The sequence below is a fragment of the Cebidichthys violaceus genome, unplaced genomic scaffold (assembly GCF_023349555.1).
Source record: "Cebidichthys violaceus isolate CVI_PGR_0920_01 unplaced genomic scaffold, fCebVio1.0.p SCAF_80, whole genome shotgun sequence".
NCBI lineage: Eukaryota > Metazoa > Chordata > Actinopteri > Perciformes > Stichaeidae > Cebidichthys > Cebidichthys violaceus.
This window is the reverse complement of record NW_027176965.1, coordinates 53,755-68,500: the sequence shown is the minus strand read 5'-3', so window position 1 is coordinate 68,500 and position 14,746 is coordinate 53,755. Positions and strand designations below refer to the sequence as shown.

Genomic DNA, 14,746 nt, shown 5'->3' with positions numbered 1-14,746 from the left:
CTCTGCACCCCGACACCGTCCAGGACCTGAGCTGACTTGACCCGACCTGTCCTCAAAGCTTTTTCCGCTGACCCGGGTGTTTTACCACCGGCAGCTGAGAATAGAAAGGGGGAGTCTTGCGCAAGAGCTTCCAACTCCGAGTCAATACTGCAACAGGAGCTGATGAGACTTTACACGGGACTGGAGGCTGAGTCGACATGGAACAGCTCTGCCTCGGTGTACAATAACATACACACCATCACAAAGCTTGTGCCTCTCCGAGGTGGTCTCCGATAATGCATCCTGCTTAGAGACAGGAATTTGACAGGGGGGGGGGGGGGGGGGGGGGGGGTGCACTGAGCTGCTGAGGAAGGCTATCGGGCTCTTCTGTCCATCCAGGTGAAAAGCAATACAGGAGCAGGAGTGCACAGTCAGCACTTTTGTTATGAACAATCGGTGTCTTCTATGCCGTTTTGCTCACATAGTAGAGAGCTGAAGGCCTGACGTCACCTCTGGGTTCACGGCTGTTCCTCCAGCTTCTGAGACTCGGTCTCCCATCATGCATTTCTTTGTGGAAAAAAAAAAAAATGAAGCGAGCTTCTGTGGTGTACTTTACATATTCTATGACAAATGGGTGACTAGTACAGACGCTGCCAATGGAAGTTCAAATCTTTGCGATCGTACCAAAGATTAATTTGTTATCATACGACATTAGAATGAAAGACGCGGGTGTTTACCAGGGAGGGAGGGGGGCATCATGGGATGTTTTTTAGAGCTTAACTCATACAAGTTAGTACAATTCTACTACTTAAATTGTTTGTTAAAGATGCACCGTCCTCATCCAGAGACATGAAATGAACCGACGTATGTTATTATATGTGTTATTACAAATGTCGATGTGATTTAAAATGACGTTCTTTTACTTCTGGGACAGAAAACAGAAGTTTTGGTTCTACTTCAGCTCTCTAAAGTGTCATTTTATTTTAATCTAATAATGATTAAAACCCGATCTGGTTTCAAAATATGTATTAAAAACTGCTCTTGGAGACACACTGCTGCCCTGAGATATATGATTAAATGAACTACAGAAGCAGCGTTGTTCCAGTCTGACGATCTGATCACTGCGTTTATCCTACATCACTTTTACGGTACATGAAAACGTGACGCAAAAAAAAAAACCCAACGTGTCTCTTTACACCAGATAATTACTGATATAACCCAGCGGCGTTGGGAGGGAAATTGCAGCCTTGTGAGCTGTTCAGCATGATGTATTGTGTTCATAATGGATAATGGATTTCTGAAGGCAGTGGGCGTCTTTGACTCCCGAGAGGTCAAACAAACCTGCAGTACGACACCCGGCAGTAGATTATTCCAGAAAAGAATGCAGTTTGTGATCGCTTCAACTAGTTTACCAAATCGTCCGTTTCTGATGACCTCCAGCACTGGATTAGCTGATCGCATGTTTTCCAAACGCTTCCCTCGCAGGGGAGAATGCAGTATGGGAGAAAGAGATAGTGCAAACTGCCGGTGCCTGGCAGGGCGTCAGGTCACTTGCCATCGATCACAAGGGCCGCCAGGACTTCATTACCTGCTCCAGGTTCTTATACCCAGGAGGGGCTGCCGCTTTCCTCGACTAAGCAGACATTCAATGATAAGCGACTCGCCCTCCCCATCCTCCACTCCCCTTCAAACATGCACACACTCCTCTCACGACTCTCTCCACCCGGCAGCTGAGTTTGGTGCTTCATTAATCTGTGTGAGAAAGTGCTACGTACAGCGGAATTCCCCCTCCCTGTTTTTAACTCGGAGGAAGTTTGCTGTTTTGTCCTTCTGGGTAGAGGTTGCAGGGAGGCTATTTTGGGAGTGGATCTCACTGATTAAAGGCAAACTTGTGTTTTTTTGGAAGACAAGAGTCCGAAGACTAAACACACTGAGAGACGGAGCAGATTTTTCTCAGCGAGAGCAGGATCCAGAGCTGGAGTGCGGTCATCTGTTGTTGGTCGTGTTTAAACGTTCTCTGGTTTGAAATCAAAAGGGAACGTCAACACAGGAAGATTGTCCAGAATACAAACACACACACACACACACACACACACACACACACACACACACGTTACTAACAGTTCCCCTCTTCTGCAGATGAAACCAGTCCGTCCAACGTGTGGGACTGTAAGAACAGAGGGGTGAACGGCACCCAGAAGGGTCAGATTGTCTGGAGGCTGGAGCCCGGGCCCTACTTTATGGAGCGTAAGTTACCCTCACAGAGTACCAAGACAATAGTCTCATTCCATTCTTTCAAAATATTTTTCTTCACTTAGTATTTTGAAAATATACCGTAAAACATTTAATGATCGAAGATGGTTAATGTTCTTCTGGAATAAAAGGTAAAAAGGGTTTGAATAAGATCATGTTAAATATTCAAAACGCACAGAGAATCCTCAGTACAGCTACTGTTTGTGGTCAGCAACAGGCAGATAACGTTTGCACCACTTCCACATCCCATAACTCTTTGCTGCTTCCTCTGCAGCCGAGACTAAGATCTGTTTCAAGTACTACCATGGAGTGAGCGGAGCCCTGAGAGCCACGACCCCCTGCATCACAGTGAAGAACCCTGCAGTCCTGGTCTGTGTGTGTGTGTGTGTGTGTGTGTGTGTGTGTGTGTGCCTGCAGATATCTGCAGGACCAGTTTGAGTTTGAGACTTTCCGACTGTGGACATTTTTGGTGAAAGTGAGGACATTTTGGCCGGTCCTCACTTTAAGACAGAGCTCCAGAAGCCTGTGTGAGGGTTGGGGTTAGAGTAGGGTTTAGGTTTAGATTAGGGTCTGGGTAAGGGTTGGGGTCAGGCAGTCAGTAGTGATGGTTAGGATTAGGGTAAGATGCTACGGAACGCAATATGTCACTGAGTGTCCTCACAAAGATAGAAGTGCAAGGTTGTGTGATTTTTGGCTGTGTGAGAATCAGTTTGAGATCCAGGCCCTCTGAGTCTCAGGCTTGGTATTATCATCATGGTTAAAATGAGACATTAAGGATGAAGTTTACACCAAATAATTAGAATGAGGTGTGATTATTATTGCACAAATGTATAGTGTTCTGTCTCCTGTATTAGCATTTAGATTCCCGTGAGTTTAGTAGGACAGACACACAGACGTGTGTTAGCAATGAGTGTGACGCCGTCTGTTCCCCCCTCAGGTGGAGGGCCTGTCGGAGCAGGTGGGCATCGAACATCCGCGAAAACTGATCAGCTTTACTTTGACAGGTGAGTTGAGAGGTCTGCGCGTCGAAGCTGCTATTCGGATTACTGTTGTCGTGTAATCGTTCTCAAGAACAAACCGAAAAGGAAATCTGGAGTCGATGGCTGTAAGTCAATTTACCAAAGCCTTCAAAAACACAGACAGACTTTTGTCTTTTAGCTGAGTGATGTAATCTCCTCCTCATGTTTGTCTCACAGTCCTTCGGGGGAAAGCGAGAGTAAACATTAAAAGCTGGCTCCAGGAAACACAATGGTCTCGGAATTTAAAGAGGTTAATAAGACGTAAACAGGAAGACGACAGTACTCACATGTCCACTACAGCTTGTTTCAATTATCCGTTGCATCAGAAGCGGCTTTTAGCTGTTTTATCAGCCGCCAGCTCCGCTAGTTACCATTCTTCCAGATGAAAACATTAATAAACCAGCAGGGAATTGTATGTCCTAGTGCTCTGATGCAGTTGTGGAGTAGTCTATGGACACAGGAAAGGAGTTAGAGGAAGGGGCTATAACATGACGAAAAGGCAGTTGTAGCCCCTTTCCTACAGAAGACAAACATGACAAACCAAACAATAGTGTATTCATGTGCATTTTTTTTTAAAACTTGGATCTGGAGGAACGCAAACAGCAGCAACAAAGCAATTCTCTGGTCAATATGGTCGACATATTCACATTAAAAATTCAACATCAGAGAACATCGTCCATCACATTTGAATTGTTTGTGCACTAAACATCATTGATGTAAACAGAGTCCACCTCCTCTCGTCCGGCCGTCTCTCCTGCGGTCCGCCAGTCAAGTGCTGCTTGACCCGGGACGCCACGATGGAGCGAGGTCTCTGTAAAGACGTGGACACAGCAACCGACCCCCTGTTGCTGGGTTAGCCTGCAGTCAAACATTAGACAGGTAGTGGGGCAGCCTTAGGTCCTAGCTGGGTTAGCTTAGCTTCTCACGGGTCTCCTCCCTGGGACGGTCGACCCATTGATTTCAGTGGTGTTTGGTCAGGCTGGTCTTGTCGCGTCGTTGGCCTTTTGGCGGTGATCGTCTCAAGTTCAGCTCCCGACAAATTCATCCAGTCCCCACGCTTTCTTCTCCGAAGCTGATTGGCTGTATTGTCTGTGTTCTGCCATAAGCGCTCCAGTGATGCAAAACCACTGACAGTCCCATCTGTCTCAGCTGTACTTTGTGTTCAGTTGTGCTAGTTAGCAACTGTTAGCGTGCTAACATGCTAAACTAAGATGCTTAACAAAACACAACAACACATCAGCATGTTGACACGATCATAGTATTTAACCCTCTCCTCTTCACACGCCTGCTGTCACTAATGCTTTGCCACAGATCTGCGTGCCACCGGCCTGAAGAAGGGAATGTTTTTCAATCCGGACCCGTACCTGAAGATGTCCATCCACCCAGGGAAGAGGAGCGTCTTCCCTATCTTCAGCCACCACGGACAGGAGCGGCGATCGGCCATCATCGCCAACACCACCAACCCCGTCTGGCATGGAGAGGTGACGTTTTTATTGGGCTTCAAAGATGCCGCGCTGCACCACGACACTGAGCACGCTTTTTCACATACGCACAGGATGTGCTCATGCACTCGTTCACACACATTCTCTTTCAAACAGGTACACTAGCAACACACAGCTGATGAAGTACTGAGTGTATATGTTTGCCTGCTTCCCTGCAGAAGTACACGTTTGTGGCACTAATGACGGACATCCTGTACATCGAGGTGAAGGACAAGTTTGCGAAAAGTCGACCGATCATCAAGCGCTTCCTCGGTCAGCTCACCATCCCTGTGCAGCGGCTTATCGAAAAAATACCGGGGTAGGTGAAACGCAGGTTCCCACCCGCAGACGGGACATACACTATGTAACTTATATTACATATTACATAGTAACTTCAGTTCAGTCAGAAGGACAGATGTTCGGACCTGAATTTGACGTGTGCAATGTCACGGATGTCATGGTGTTTCTCTGTCCAGAGTCCAGCCTGTGAGCTTCCCCCTGTGTCGGCGCCTGCCTACTGAACATGTAAGCGGCCATTTGCAGTTCAAAGTGGAACTCACGTCGACTGGGCCTGATGGTAAATCAATCAGTCTTTAAATTGAGTGTGTTTTCTTGAAATTTGTCTTTTCCAACATGGAAACACAACCTGTTGTGCTACTGCAGGTGCCTCTCCTGAGTCTATCATCGGCCTCTCTCCCATGAATGGAGCTCCAGGGACTCCGTCCGATGATGAGGACCTGCCCCACCATCTTCCAGGGCTGGTCTCTTCGGGCCCTTCTCCCACCGGCTCCCAGGGCTCCCACAGCATGTGGGAAGGCGGGGCCACGGCCTACCCGGCAAAGGACCTGCCTCTTGTTGGAGCCCGGGGTATATTTGTGGAGCACGAGAGCCTGTCTTGCCACGAAATGCTCCAGAGGTCACTCAGCGAGGGCCTGGATGCTATCGAGGCCCCCAAAGGCCCCGGTGAGAGGCCCCTGGGTGCGGCCTCACCCAAACTGCGCTCCAGCTTCCCAACTCACACAAGGCTCAGCTCCATGTTGCACATCGATTCTGACGAGGACGACGAGAGGTCCGGGGCCAATGACATCATTCCGATGCCGCTGTCACCGCTGCTGATGAATGGAGAACCTCCAGACGACGGCGGCCCCGATGAAGACGACCCGTTTCCCGAGTTCCAGCAGGGGCCAGAGCGGCTGCAGCCCTCAGTGCTGGAGGAGGAGCCTGAGGGCGCAGGCGGTGAGACAGAAGACGAGCCCCCTGAGGCGGAGGTGGCCCTGGAGGTGGGGGCAGGTCTGGACTTGGAGGATGTCTTGGAGCCGGACGTCTTCTCTGAAGTGGAGGAAGCTCTTTTCACAGAGGCTGTGTCCCATAATGCCGTGCCAGAGGGGGACATGCACGAGGAAGGAAGGGGGCCTGGCGAGGACCCCTCCTCAGAGATTGACACCTGCTCCATGGCAACAGCCCCGCAGACGGTCTTCTCATCGTCAGAGAGCTGCCCAATCACAGTGACGACTGCTGTGGTGAGTTCATTTTCCTTATATGGTCACGACCCGTGAATTATCTTGTGTCTTTTGTCAAATGTCATCATACCATTTCTTAATCTTCTTTATCTCTGAGTGGATGTGAAGCCACAGTCCACGCTGCGGTGGCTGAGTGTCATTACTGTCCCCACAGTGCACACATTCTACAGCAGTCTCCACTGGGTCCTAGCCCCAGCCTGGTTCGTGTGACAGTGCACCATAGCAATCTGCCAAAGCACCATCATTCCACGTTTAAGTGATCTGTATCCACTTCTCATGGAGTTTTTTAGAGAAATGCTCGATGATTGTTTGTTTTGCATTTGCGCCTACGCACCGATGCGTATTAGCATAGTGTTGAACATTTCTCAGCTTTCTTTTTGTTGCCTTGGTGACGGCCTCTTGTTGTGAGCTGCCACTGTAGTCGTCTGACTATTTTGGACCAGTAGGTGTGAATGCCCTGCATTACAGCGTATATGAGATTAACTTCCATCAGCATGAAATCCTGTCTATAATCTATAATAATTATCATTTTGTCTGTTGTTTTCCCACACTGTTATTTTTTTATTCTGTAGGAAGCGGAGGAGGGAGCAGAGACGGCCATAGATCCGGGGGGAGACGTTGTTTCCGGAACCCCACCGACCAATCACGCCGTGGACGACGAAGGGGGCGGGCAGGTCGCCATCGCCGAGGCTGCAGGAGAAGCCCCCCCGCCCAGCGAGCCGGCGGCGGTCGAGGAGATCAGCGTGAGGAGGCTGAGCCTGCAGGCTGCGGGGGGCGTGGCTGAAAGACGGGCAGGGGAGGAGGCGAAGCCGCAGGAGGAGGCCGGCTCCGCCGATTCAGAGCAAGCCACCACAGAAACAGATGGAGAGGAAGGTACTCAACCATAGATGAACTCCGTGTTTTTTGCAGAGGACATGTTTTGGATTCCCACAAAAAAGTGTCTTGTTTGCTTAAAAGTTCACTGAACAGCAGTGCCATTCAAACAATATCTCTTACCATTTTCATCGCATTAATACAAAATCTTGTCTTTTGTGTGTTTCCGTGTTCAGGCGCTCACGTTAACGGCCATCCTGTTCGTTCGCTTCCTTCTGTGCGTCATGACATCCACCGATACCAACGTGTGGACGAGCCTCTACCTCCCAGTGAGTGTGTGTGTCTGCAAGCACCGTATCGTTTGTCTATTGCATCTGTCTATGTCACCTGCTTTGCGTAGCAGCGTGTCTTTGTGTCCATGTAGTACTGAATGACTAAAAACTACCACAAACTAATTCCAAATTCCCTAAAGAACGACTATTAACCCAACGATTAGTTACTCCATGATGAGAAGTGTTGGAAAGAGGACGTGAACACACTGATCTGAGGTTTTGCATTTACATTTTTAGCCACACTAGAGGGACATAGGGGATGCCAATGTCTACCAAACCAAAAATGGTTTAACAGAAGTTCATCCTCCCCAGAGGATACATCCTAATGTCTTTAGTGATCCTTTGCATTTTCCTCTAGTGCCACCATGAGATTTTGAGTTCAATATCTTGACAAAATCTGGTACTGACATTCATGTCACTAGCTTCTCTGTATACTTTTAGTTATCGTTTTGTTAATGCAAATTTTGTCACAAATACAGTACATCATGAAGTAGATTTCTGACCTTAAAAATAGAGTATGTGCCTCACAACAGGGGTTGTATATGCTTTATATTCAGCTGTTGGTGTTATCATCTGTCATTAATCGTTGGCTAGCATTTATTTATACGGTTATGTCCCCCCGAGACATTAAACACCTACTGTGTATCAATTATTCATTTCCTTTCAGACTGGGAGGCTCGGATCGACAGCCACGGGAGGATCTTCTTCGTGGACCACGTGAACAGAACCACAACGTGGCAGCGTCCCACCGGACCTCCTGCCCCGCAGGGCCTGACCCGCTCCAACTCCATTCAGCAGATGGAGCAGCTCAACCGCAGGTGGGCTTTGTGAAGAGAAATGTGTTGCAATAACCGCCGTGTTTCTAAAAACCATTATTTAGAAGCATGGTTAGATGTTCAATATCTCAGATTGCACAATGGGGCTGCAGCTACCAATCCAAAATTCTGATGAGCAGGTGGCCCCTGCCTTCCGTGTATGAATGGGTGAGTGAGCAAGTAGTGTTGAAGCGCTTTGAGTGGTCGGAAGACTCGAAAAGCGCTGTACAATTACGGTCCATTTAGCATTTAAGAATTTATGCTTCATGGAAGTTGCAAACTCTGATTGTAAGACTTTCAATTGAGAAATGAATGCAACTTTTTGTGCTCAAAATGCCTCCCTTTACGTCTTTGATTTGACTTCTAGTGAAACGTGTTCAGCACATACTTGTATTCATAAGTGTGCATTCTTTGCCTAAAATAGTGAAAAACTCTACTTTCAGCACAGTAACTTTATCTTGACTCTGGATCACAGGTACCAGAGCATCAGGAGGACCATCACCAACAGCGACCGGACAGAGGAGAACCCCGTTGACCTGCTTCCAGAACCAGAGAGTGAACTGATGCCTCACTCCATTTCTGGTTGGTTTCATTAAACATATTACAGAAAGAAAAAAAAAACACAAATAGAAAAAATTAGAGGTGTCGTTCACAAGAGCTCTGTACTCGTTTTGAGAAAAAAAACGAAACAATTTGCCCAATTAAATGACTCACCTCCTGAAAATGATTTGTCTCTTGAAATACTACGGTCTGATAGATGTTGTGCACAACCGTCTCAGAATAGCGGTGGTCTGTGGAGATGTTTTCTTTTGTATCCCCGACGCATAATGCTGGATATGAAACGTTGCTGATGAAATGATCTGCTTTCGTTAGCGTCTCCCTGTCTCGAGGTTTGACTAGTATGTGTTGATCTCGTTGCAGAATACCGACGGGAGAGCGCAGTCGCTCACTCCAGCGGTCGCTCGCGCCTCTCCCTGCTGCTGCAGTCCCCCAGCGCCAAGTTCCTGTGCAGCCCCGACTTCTTCACCGTGCTGCATTCTAACCCTGTCAGTCCTCCTCCGTCACCTTTGACCCTGTTCTCATTTTACATTGATCTGTCTACATACAAGCGGACACACTGTTCTCAAACTCAGCATTCTGACTGATTTAATGTCAGAGCACTCGGAGTGTAAGGCCCAGTGCTGTTGTTCAGTAGGAGTCACATCGAGTGGTGAAGTAGTTAACCGGTGTGGCGCGTGCATTGAGCAACGACGGCAGTCACTTTCTCACTTACCTCCATTTGTACTTGGACGTGCAGATAGTTTTGGTTTATGTGCAGTGACACTTTTAGGGGCAAATAGCGAAGAGCCAAAATGATCTGCATTGCTACATACAGGTGGTCACAGAATATGTGGCAATATAGGTCGTTAGAAATGTTTTAGAATATGGGGTCTAAACCTGTTTTATGTGGGTGACTTGATCATTTAAGACATTACTTTATTTGGGCTTTTAAAAAAAGCTTTTTTAGACTAATTTAATTTAAAAAAAAGACAAATTAATCCATAATTGAATGAATACTTTGCAGCCCTAGTGACTTGCAGTTTTTGAATGCTGACTAAAAACCTCAGTTAAATCAATTCAAAGATCAATCATTTGAACTATTTTAACGCCATGCTGTATGCAGTATTGATCCTACACTAATCATGTTTTAGCGTAGTACGTCGAGCATTTATTTCAAATGATTCAAGACATTTGGTGGAACAAAAAAAACAAACAAACATTGGCATTAGAAAAAATGTTATCCACACTGTCTTCCACCTTGAATGATTGAAGTGAAACGAGCCCGGAGCTCCAGTCTTTCTCCTGTCCCTCTCTGATGACCTCACCTCTCTGCCCCCTCTGCCCAGAGTGCCTACCGCATGTTTACGAGCAACACCTGCCTGAAGCACATGATCAGCAAGGTGCGTCGGGACGCCCATTACTTTGAGCGCTACCAGCACAACCGCGACCTCGTCACCTTCCTCAACATGTTCTCCAACAAGCAGCTGGAGCTTCCCCGCGGCTGGGAGATGAAGCACGACCACACCGGGAAGGTGTGTATGTGTTGACCTTCGACCTGGGATAGACCCTGAAAACCCTGTCCGGTGGCCTTTGCTGCTGTTTTGTCTTTGTAATCGTCCCTTTTGAGTGCACTGCATGTGAAGATGTGTTTCTGTGTGCACGTAGTGGAGTTTATCCATGCCTGACCGCGGGTGTTCGCATCTCAATCCTCAGCCCTTCTTCGTGGATCACAACTGTCGCTCCACGACCTTCATCGACCCGCGGCTTCCCCTCCAGAGCTCTCGCTCCACCGGGCTGCTGGCCCACCGCCAGCACCTGAGCCGCCAGCGCAGCCACAGTGCCGGGGAGGTGAGAGACTAGCCGCCACTGCACCACTTGTCACCTGGAGTCAACTTAAGGCTAGGAGAGACACTGCGATGTTTAGGGAGGCCGCTTTGAAGGAGAAAAATGCTTTGTGAGTGTTATCCTGCTCGTTCACAAAGCAAGGACATCAGTGCTGCTTCCAGTGCAGCGCAAGTCCGATAGAAAAGAGTGAAAAACCACTTCATTTTAAAGCAAAGCTGCTTTTGACTTAGTCCTTCGAGATGTCATCCTGTATCCCCGGAAACACTTCGTATGTCAAATATTTCATATGTTGACAAGTTGCTCCTATCTTGTTGCCACTCATCTCTTCTAAAGCTCTGTGTACATATGTAGGAATTTACAGAAAATTACAAATTTGACATAACTGTTAAACAATGACAAGGATTAGCTATAGTTTGACTTCTAGGCTTTAAATAGTTTTCTCTCCAGTGTTTATGACTCAGGAGCAGGTGAAAGAGAATCATCTTTCAGAATCTTTTCATCTAAAAGAGGTATAAAAATAGGGTGATTTTTGTTTTGTTTTGTATTGTTAGGATCAAGTGTTTGTTGTTACAATACTAATTTCGGCCACAAGAGGCTGAAGTGCACCACTAGCCCAGGAGGACTAAAAGCATTCACGTTTTCTTCATGGTGAGTTTTAATTTACACAACTTGCTAAAACACAATATATGTACCTTGTGTATAGAGTGCACGGATAAATTAGGACTCACCTGAAAGAAAACATGATTTTTTTTCCCGTGCTATTTAGAACACAAGGTAGTGGTGCACTTCAGCCTCTTGTGGCCGAAATTAGTATTACAACAACCAACACATCGAAATGATCCGGACATAAACAATCACCGGCCAAAACCGGTTTCACAGATGTATTTTTTTCAGGACCTTTATCCAGTCAAAGCCTTTTTTTTTTCAACTGTCCAACGGAAGTCATAAACACTGAAGAGAAAACAATTTAAATCAGACTTAAAATAAATAAGCAGATAATTTTTTTTGCCGCGTCTCAGGGCTTCCGTAGGTTTCTGATATACACAGCAGTCATCTGAAATCTTGAATACTGTGCTGATACAGAATCTCTGCAAGTGAATTTAGTTAAAAGTGACGGGTATCCCGACAGGCGGACCGGTCTCAGAACTAGGATGCGACCTGAACTGTAGTGCTTCCTTTTGTCACAGGTGGTGGACGACTCTCGCCAAGCCAACCCGCCCGTCATGCCCCGCCCGTCCAGCACCTTCAGCGGCTCCAGTCGAAGTCAGTACCACGATGTGGTGCCTGTGGGTAGGTCAGGCAGAATCAAAATGTGCGCATGCAATAGTGTGAACACGAGCAGACACAGATATAAATACACATTCCTCATTTTTCTTCCAGCCTACAATGACAAGATAGTGGCGTTTCTACGGCAACCCAACATCGTCGAGATCCTGCAGGAAAGGCAACCCGAACTCGCCAGGAATCACTCGCTCAAGTATGCCTCTCGCTCTCTCCGTTTGCTTCTCCCCTTCCTCCCCTGTTTTTGTCTCATTGTTTCCCACCTCTCTCTCTCTCTCTCTCTCTCTCTCTCTCTCTCTCTCTAGCCTTACTCACATCCAACACCTCCATTATCATCATCAGTCAAACTGAACACACAGTTAACCTTTAATCCAAATGGATTGTGTCAGTTTACCCGCTGCTGTGTGTGTGTGTGTGTGTGTGTGTGTGTGTGTGTGTGTGTGTGTGTGTGCAGGGAGAAGGTGCAGTTTATTCGCAGTGAGGGAGTCACAGGTCTGGCTCGTCTCTCTAGCGACGCTGACCTCGTCATGCTGCTTAGGTGAGTGCTGTTCATGTGCGTTTGTGTGTTAATGGTCACTTTAAAAAGAAGTTTAATTTGATCCACCTCTGCTGATGCTACGCTGTTCTACGATGTAGGATTTCTACATGTCTGTTCCTCTCTGACTGTGTTCCGTGTGTGTGCTCCTCTCTCTCTCTCGTCTCCAGCCTATTTGAGGAGGAGGTGATGTCATATGTGCCGCCGTTGCTCCACCCAAATTACTGCCTCTCGTCTCCTCAGAGCTCCCCTGGTAAGCGTGCGTCTCACTCTGTGTCTGCAGCCACTTTATTGGCACGATACGCCTTCACCCGTCTTTATTAAGTTCTGTCTCTTTTATTACATTTCACGCCTTCCGCCGTGAGGTTTGGTTTACATTGTATACTAAATAAAAGAAACAATTTCATAGTACCTCCCTATATAACACAAGTTGATATCAAACATTAATACACTCGGACACAAAAGACGTGCTTTACACTCACACTCCCTCTTAACCCCCATCCTCTACACACACATGCACGCTTAGTTTTCTGTCCTTTATTCCCCTCAAGTCCTCAAAGGTGCTAAATTCAGAGCATACCTCTGATTGAAGGAGAGGCCCTTTTGTAGGGTAAGCACAGGTGTGATAAATGACATTAGTTATGGCCTTGTTCCATTCAGGTTGGCCAGAGCCCTGGCGCATGCTGACTCACTGGAATGACTGTGACACACTCATTAGACTGGGACCATAATTAACATGATCCATTACACCTGTGTTTACCCTGTGATTACACGTCAAATTGGCTGCTGTGAAAAGGGCCTATTGCCTCCACGCGGCTCTCAACATGGCGGCGGCTGAGCTGGCGGTAACAAAAACAAAGCACAGAGAAACTCGGATTAACACACACAGAGGGCGAGTGACTTCATTCTCTGCTCAAGGGGGACATTACTCCACTACATCTTATCGATGATACATGTCTGCTGCTATATTAATGCTCTGGATTTAGCACATTTAAATGGCTGTGTACTTTTTTTTTAATGAACAGAAATAGTAATTTCCATAATAAATCTGAAGGAAAGAAGCAAAGTAATTGATAAGCAAAGATCAAATGTATAACAGAAACAATGGCATCCCAAATTCTGACTGTGGAAAACGTTTTGTTATGTTTTGGCTGATTTGGATATTTAGAGGTATTTGCTTAAGTCAGAGTGTACAGGCTAAGAAATGCAGCAGAGTGAGACTTACATTAGTCGTGCGAGAGGGGCGACGACGGGGAACCTCCGGGCGTCAGAAGCGATTCATCCTGGAACATGGTAGCAGGACTCAGCTCTCTGGGTCAATATGGCACTTGCAGAGGAATTTATTGCTTTTTATTGACCATTAACCCTGATTGGACATCCACATAAAAAGGTGGCAATTTTTTCCCTTTAAGTCGTTGACACATACACAAACAAACGCTTCCTCTCGTCAGTGTGTCTGTCCTTCTGTGCACTCTCTATCTATACTGAGCCTACCTCTAATCTTAAACTGTTCAACCAAAACACAGACAGATGAAGAGATCTGTGTATTGTTCTATCTCTCCAATCAATGACTCTACAACAGTCTGATACAAAATGACAATCCAGGATTAACCTGCATACAGTACTCCAGTTCTCAGATTTAGATTTTTCCTCACCCGTTCAGGCAATTTCCGCTTTGGATCATTCAAATTTAATTTGATCTCAATCTCCCTGTCTGTGTTTTCCTTCTTTTTTTTTCAACTATCTCTGCCTCCCTTTCTTTGTCTGTTCACCACTCTGACTACCATTGTCCTTTTTCTCCACCTCTCTCTCTCTCTCTCTGTCTCTGTCTCTGTCCTCTCTTTCTTTCTCATATTTACATCTCAGGCACCCAGCGAGCCAATGCCCGCGCTCCTGCTCCCTATAAGCGTGATTTTGAGGCTAAACTGAGGAACTTCTATCGGAAGCTGGAGACCAAAGGTTATGGACAGGGACCGGGAAAAGTCAAGTAGGTTTAAACCCAACAATTGAAAAGAGACGTATGTGTGGATTGCCAGAGCAAATAAAACATGACTTTGCAGATTCATCTGGGTCCAGTCAAAGTAAAAACTCCTTTTATCTTTAAATTCTCATGGAAAACGGCAACACTCGTTTACACTCATACTGATGCTCCTCCCGCAGCTCTTCTCTGCCCGTTGTAGCCTGTTTACATTTTTCCGTCATTGCTCTAATTGGTTTTAGGTTTATCCAATTGAACCTTTGCTAAGCCCCCCCCCCCCCTCGCTGCTACTCCGTCAAGCTGTTACCATGGAGCCCACACTGTCACTAACCCTTCCTGAAGGAATATGATCTAA

The 14,746-nt window shown here is 46.7% G+C and overlaps 1 protein-coding gene across 4 annotated transcripts in view; it reads left to right on the top strand.

Annotated features, from left to right (window-relative positions):
• The window catches only part of hecw2a (HECT, C2 and WW domain containing E3 ubiquitin protein ligase 2a), a 37,974-nt gene that overhangs the window by 12,413 nt on the left and 10,815 nt on the right, over window positions 1-14,746 (top strand). For 3 of the 4 annotated variants that reach the window (XM_068702098.1, XM_068702096.1, XM_068702097.1), the window contains 19 exons: window positions 2,119-2,226; window positions 2,507-2,601; window positions 3,170-3,236; window positions 4,563-4,732; window positions 4,912-5,051; window positions 5,209-5,309; window positions 5,396-6,252; window positions 6,825-7,125; window positions 7,302-7,394; window positions 8,065-8,215; window positions 8,688-8,794; window positions 9,134-9,258; window positions 10,099-10,284; window positions 10,466-10,600; window positions 11,785-11,887; window positions 11,978-12,074; window positions 12,333-12,416; window positions 12,584-12,666; window positions 14,280-14,400. In XM_068702098.1, the coding sequence (XP_068558199.1) occupies window positions 2,119-2,226; window positions 2,507-2,601; window positions 3,170-3,236; window positions 4,563-4,732; window positions 4,912-5,051; window positions 5,209-5,309; window positions 5,396-6,252; window positions 6,825-7,125; window positions 7,302-7,394; window positions 8,065-8,215; window positions 8,688-8,794; window positions 9,134-9,258; window positions 10,099-10,284; window positions 10,466-10,600; window positions 11,785-11,887; window positions 11,978-12,074; window positions 12,333-12,416; window positions 12,584-12,666; window positions 14,280-14,400 (3,124 nt within the window). The remainder of the gene's footprint in view (window positions 1-2,118; window positions 2,227-2,506; window positions 2,602-3,169; window positions 3,237-4,562; window positions 4,733-4,911; window positions 5,052-5,208; window positions 5,310-5,395; window positions 6,253-6,824; window positions 7,126-7,301; window positions 7,395-8,064; window positions 8,216-8,687; window positions 8,795-9,133; window positions 9,259-10,098; window positions 10,285-10,465; window positions 10,601-11,784; window positions 11,888-11,977; window positions 12,075-12,332; window positions 12,417-12,583; window positions 12,667-14,279; window positions 14,401-14,746) is intronic. The other variant, XM_068702099.1, reaches the window with a different exon arrangement.